Genomic DNA, 5718 nt, shown 5'->3' with positions numbered 1-5718 from the left:
CCTCTCTCTTTGTCCCCCTCCCTTTCTCCACCCCTGTTTTCCCTCCTTTCCCTCTCCCTCTCTCTCTTTCCATCTTTCTATCCCCCTCTCCCCCCCTCTCCCCTCCCCCCTACCCTGTGAGAGTTGTTGTGTCCCATTGGAGAGGAGCATCTGATCTTCCCTCAGGGTTGCAAATCTTTTTCTCTTTTGACGAGCGCTTCACACCAACGTCTAACGTCCCTCAGTGGGTGTTAGTGAGTTCACTTGTTCATATCACACACACACACACACACACACACACACACACACACACACACACGCACACACGCACACACACACAACACACACAAAAGTATATATATAGCCAGTTCTCAAACTCATGGTGTGTGTGTATGAGTATGTGATGTGTGTGAAATGTGTGTGTAATAATGTGTGTCTGAGAAAATATGATAGAATGAGAGATTGTGTGTGTGTGCACGCACATTTGTGTGTGTGTTTGTGTGTGTGTGTGTGTGTCTGAGCATCAAAGGGTCTGAACTAGTCCCCAGTGGTGTATGGGATTATCCTAAATTATTCCTGATGCCTATTTTCCATTCTGTGGCAGCCTTTATGTGGCTCTTTCATATCGATGGTTAAATCCTAACTCTGCTCTTTCATATCGATAGTTAAATCCTAACTCTGCTCTTTCATATTGATGGTTAACTCTGATTCTGCTCTAATTCTGTGTGTGTGTGTGTGTATGTGTGTGTGTGTGTGTGTGTGTGTGTGTGTGTGTGTGTGTGTGTGTGTGTGTGTGTGTCCTTTAAGTGCTTAAGTGATTGATCTTGGCAGGCATAAGCAGGGTGATATACTGTATGGCCAAAGACAGAGTTGTATATTGCTGCTGTGTTTGTATATTTAGTGCAGTGTGACCAACAGCTTGAGGAGTTTGGAACGCTGCTCTTGCGGACTTCTTAATCTAGGAAATGGAAATGTCTGTCCCCAACCAGTCACTTCCTGGAGGATATAATCTGGTGTTCTGGGAATCTTTCTCATTTACTCTCTCTCTATCTCTCTCTCTCTCTCTCTCTTTCTCTCTCTCCCTCTCTCATGCTCTCTCTCTCTCTTATCCTTTCATTCTCCCTCTCTCATTCTCTCTCTCTCTGACTCTTTGCTGATGTCCTGATTCCCTTCTTTTTCTTTTTCTCTTTCTTCAATCCCTCACCTCTACACAAACTCTCTTGCTCTCTGCATTCTGCCTCTCTCCCTCCTTCTCTCTCTCTTCTCTCTCTCTCTCTCTCTCTCCTTACCTATGTGCCCCTCCTTACATCCTTCTCTCCTCCCTCTCTCTCTCTCTCGCTCGCTCTCCACACTCCTTCTCTCTCTCCCCCCTCTCTCTCTCCTCTCTATCCCCTACTCTCCCCCTCTCTCTCCCACTCTCTCCATCCCCCTCTCTGTCTCCCCCCCCCCTCCCTCTCTCTATCTCTCTCTCCTCTCTCTCTCCACCCCCCCTCTCTCTATCTCTCTCTTCCTGTAGTGCCAGGCCCATGTGAGCCAGAGGACCTGATTGACGGGATCATCTTCGCCGCTAACTACCTGGGTTCTACGCAGCTGCTGTCGGAGCGGAACCCGTCCAAGAACATCCGCATGATGCAGGCCCAGGAGGCCGTCAGCCGCGTCAAGGTAACCAACGCCTTACGGGCCCGCCGTCGCCCCGGCAACCGCAGCTCCCGCACGCCCTCTGTTCCCGTAGCGATCAACGTGGCGCTTCACTCTGAGTCTGTCCTCAGGTGCTGTAGAGCAGCTCACCTGGCCGACAGGTGGGAAGGGACCTCAGTGCAGGTGTCTGTAGAGCACGTGGTGTTCTTGGTGCTGTTTCTACAGGTCACACTCTCCCTGGGCAGTCTGTCCACAGAGATTCAACACATCATCTGCTGCCATTACTGAGCAACAAAGACTGAACACCACCCTCACCAAGTCCAACCCCTATCCTGAACCGTAGTCAGCAATTGGAGCTAACAGAGTGTCAGCAAACAGTTTGTTGATAATCTGCCCCTCCGACACACACACACACACACACACACACACACACACACACTCACACACCCACACAACTTTATTCTAAACCCGTTTTTGATGTAACATTACTGCCTCTCTCTCTCTCTCTCTCGGAGGCTTCAGTATGTACATGTAACAGCTGATACGATTTTGAATAGACTAGACACACTCACAAGCATGGCATGCACACACACACACACACACACACACACACACACACACACACACACACACACACACACACACACACACACACACACACATATTCTTGTATTGGGTTAGTGGCATTTGTTTGCACCCTAGGAGATTTAGCATGAGCAGCTCCAAGAGTAATCACACGATTAAAAAAGCATAATCCTCACGTTCCCCCTGTTTGATACTTCAGGACCCCTTAGCTGTCTATTAACATGCCGGTGGTGCTCCAGCCTGTGTTTTAAATGAAATTGCAGCGTTGTCGTGTGATTGGATAAAGTCCCCCAGGGCTTTATCACTGGAGATTTTGGAATTCAATCTCAGAGACAGAGACTAAACATTTAATGCACCACCAACCACTAGTTTTGCCTCCAAGGGGGGGGGGGGGGGGGGGGATCCAGACCCGCAACAAGTCTCAACTCTGTTGCTGAACTTCCAATACACTCTTTGGCCTGAGCTACATTGGAAGGGAAAAAACGTCATTTTCACAGGTGGGTTAGAGTCGGCAGAGATGGGCTGTTGACCTGTAATCAAACGAGCTGCCCAGACTGACCGCTGAATTACCCCATGGGCACTCCCCCCCCCCCCCCCCCCACAGCTATCTGGGCAACACAGCTCCAGGCCTCACCTGTCTGGCCACTCTGATAGACCACCACTGAAGCCAGAGAGCAGCCCTGTGTGTGCTGTGACGGCTAGAAGGCCTTTGGGGCTTTTTTTCCCCCCACGGCTGTCCCGACTGTACCTGATTTTCCCCATTTGCCTCCAATGAATTGCAATGAGGGAGGGAGGGAGGGAGGGAGAGAGGGGGGAAGGGGGGAGGGAGGGGGGGAGGGAGAGGCCCATCGCCTGTGGCTGCCGGCCGGCTGGCTGCTCCGATACGCGGCTGCTGTTTATGGATGAGATGGCGGCTCCATCGGAAGCAATGAATGTTAACTAGCGCTGTGGCCGCCACCGCATCAGCGCGCCCGTGTGTGTGTGTGTGTGTGTGTGTGTGAGCTTGATGACGGCGCCCGCCGACACGATAAACACACCACAGGTGCCGTTTTATGTTTCGAGGGAAGATGTGTTCTATTTAGATGAAGCCCAGTGGTTATTTGCCACTATCGGTGGCAGGCGGATGCGAGTGTGAGGCGTGTGTTTTCACCGGCAGACGCGGCGGACGCGGGGAGTGGGGGTGTGTGTCCGTAGCCGGGGGAAGTCGCACCTGTTGGCAAGCAGCCCAGACCGGACGGCCATAATATACTTACTACATCAATGCACTGGTGTTGGAACACACCCTGAGGGGAACGATAGCACACTCATCTCCTCCTGGAGCTAATGCAGCCAAGAAGCGCACATACACAATACACACACACACACACACACACACACACACACCAAACAAAGAGAGAGAGAAAGAGAGAGAGAAAGAGGGAGAGACAGGTAGAGAGAGGACATATAGACCTACACATATGTATTTATATTCTCATACATTTATATACACAGACACACACACACATCCACACACATCCATGCAGAGATGCTGAACCCTTCCAGGTCTTGAGAGACTTCCCCCTGGTCAGTCAGCTCTCTGTTCAAGCATACTCCTAAAACCCCTAGTCCACCACCTCCCCTCCTCCCCACCTCCCCTCCTCACCTCCTCCCCTCCTCCCCTCCCTACACTCAATACCAAATAGGCCCTGGACAGGAAACCATGGCAACGGCTCTGTCATTTCTTTTGAGTCTCTGCAGCCTTTCTTCTACTTCTGAGAACAGAGCAGAGTTGGCCTCTCTCCTCAAAGAGCCATACTGCACACACACACATACACACTCTCTCTAATGCAAACACATACATCTGCACAGAGTAATCTGAACCCTAACCCTGACCCCAATCTGACCCCAAACATTTGACCCTAATCTGACCCCTAACCCTGGACTTTAATCTGACCCCTTAATCTGACCCAACCCTTTATTAGTATGTTGTCTCCTGTTGGCTCAACATGGAACACTGAGTTCATCAGTGAAATTAACTGAAAAATGTTTGAGCATCTTGTCACTGTTAATTGCGGAACATATATAGAATAGATTGAGGACTATCACTATTAAAGGTTCATTCTTTTTATAAATAATTTACAGTCATGGCTGAATTTATTGGTAATCATTTTAAAGGTGAAGCCTATCTGGCCATCTCCAATCAGCTTGCTGCAGTTGCTGACTACAGCTGCCCATAGTATCGGCACGGTTTAAGCTGCATGGGTCTCCTGCCAGCCTTGCTGGATGTGGCTTCAGAAGTTAACCTGTTGAGGGGTACGGTCACAAATATGTGATTAGAATGTTTGGTGAACTGAGAGTTCCGCATTATGATGAGACAATTACCCTCCGAGATTTCCCCTACAGACTGTATACAGAATACTGAAACTATAGATTGCTTGCATTGAATTCTAGAAGGAACTTGGAAAATAATTCACTCCTCAACAGGTTTTAACTGGACCGCAGGCTGACCAGAACGTGCTAATTGGAAGGGAAAGAGACAGAGAGAGCTCTGGAGGCTTTTGGCAACTCACATCAGAGGTCCGTTCAAATGTGCAAACATAGGCGAACATATGCAAACGTTTGCAAACAGTATTCCGTTAGCTTTGAGTTTTGTGAACTATCACAAACAGCCTGAGTCTCTATGCTCTCTATGCTCACAGATGGGAAAAAAAGCACCATAGCTATTTTGTTGTAAATGAGGAGGTTTGGTTAGGATTCCTAGGATTACGCTGTCTCCTGCCTTTAATATGTGCAGGGCACAATTACATCTCAACACCAGAAGCCTCCTGGAGCAAAACACACAGTTTAGAGTCAGGGCCAGGGAGTCAGACTCAGCCTCAACTTATGGGTCAGTATCAGAGAGCAAGGCTCCATGGGTCAGTATCAGGGATCACAGACTCAGCTCATGGGTCAGTATCAGAGATCACAGACTCAGCTCATGGGTCAGTATCAGAGATCACAGACTCAGCTCATGGGTCAGTATCAAAGATCACAGACTCAGCTCATGGGTCAGTATCAGGGAACACAGACTCAGCTCATGGGTCAGTATCAGGGAACACAGACTCAGCTCGTGGGTCAGTATCAGAGATCACAGACTCAGACTCAGCTCATGGGTCAGTATCAGGGAACACAGACTCAGACTCAGCTCATGGGTCAGTATCAGGGAACACAGACTCACAGTGCAGTCACACGCTTGCGTCCGCCAACGTTCGTCCGTTATTTTCCCATTCACTTTACATTGGCTGAACTTCATTTCATGCCGCACTGAATTGTGGGTCCAATGCGTTGCCTGAGATACGTTGCCTCCGCTAAAAAGTTGAGAAATGTTCAACTTTTGACGGATCGCGCAAGCGCCAGCCACATGAGGCATACGTTGGCGGACGCAAGCGTCTGACTGCACCGTCAGACTCAGCTCATGGGTCAGTATCAGGGAACACAGACTAAGAGGCAGCTTATGGGTCCTCCAGCAGCCCAGTGATCCACAACACACAGCTGAAA

General features: G+C 49.5%; 1 protein-coding gene across 1 annotated transcript in view; it reads left to right on the top strand.

The window, feature by feature from the left end:
• apba2b (amyloid beta (A4) precursor protein-binding, family A, member 2b) overlaps positions 1 to 5718 on the top strand; it is a 38951-nt gene that overhangs the window by 15960 nt on the left and 17273 nt on the right. The window contains exon 4 of the mRNA XM_062525257.1: positions 1496 to 1641. Coding sequence (XP_062381241.1) covers positions 1496 to 1641 — 146 coding nt within the window. The remainder of the gene's footprint in view (positions 1 to 1495; positions 1642 to 5718) is intronic.

The sequence above is a fragment of the Sardina pilchardus genome, chromosome 21, assembly GCF_963854185.1.
Source record: "Sardina pilchardus chromosome 21, fSarPil1.1, whole genome shotgun sequence".
Lineage (NCBI taxonomy): Eukaryota > Metazoa > Chordata > Actinopteri > Clupeiformes > Clupeidae > Sardina > Sardina pilchardus.
The sequence above is the reverse complement of the archived record's forward strand: the minus strand, read 5'-3'. Positions and strand labels throughout refer to the sequence as shown.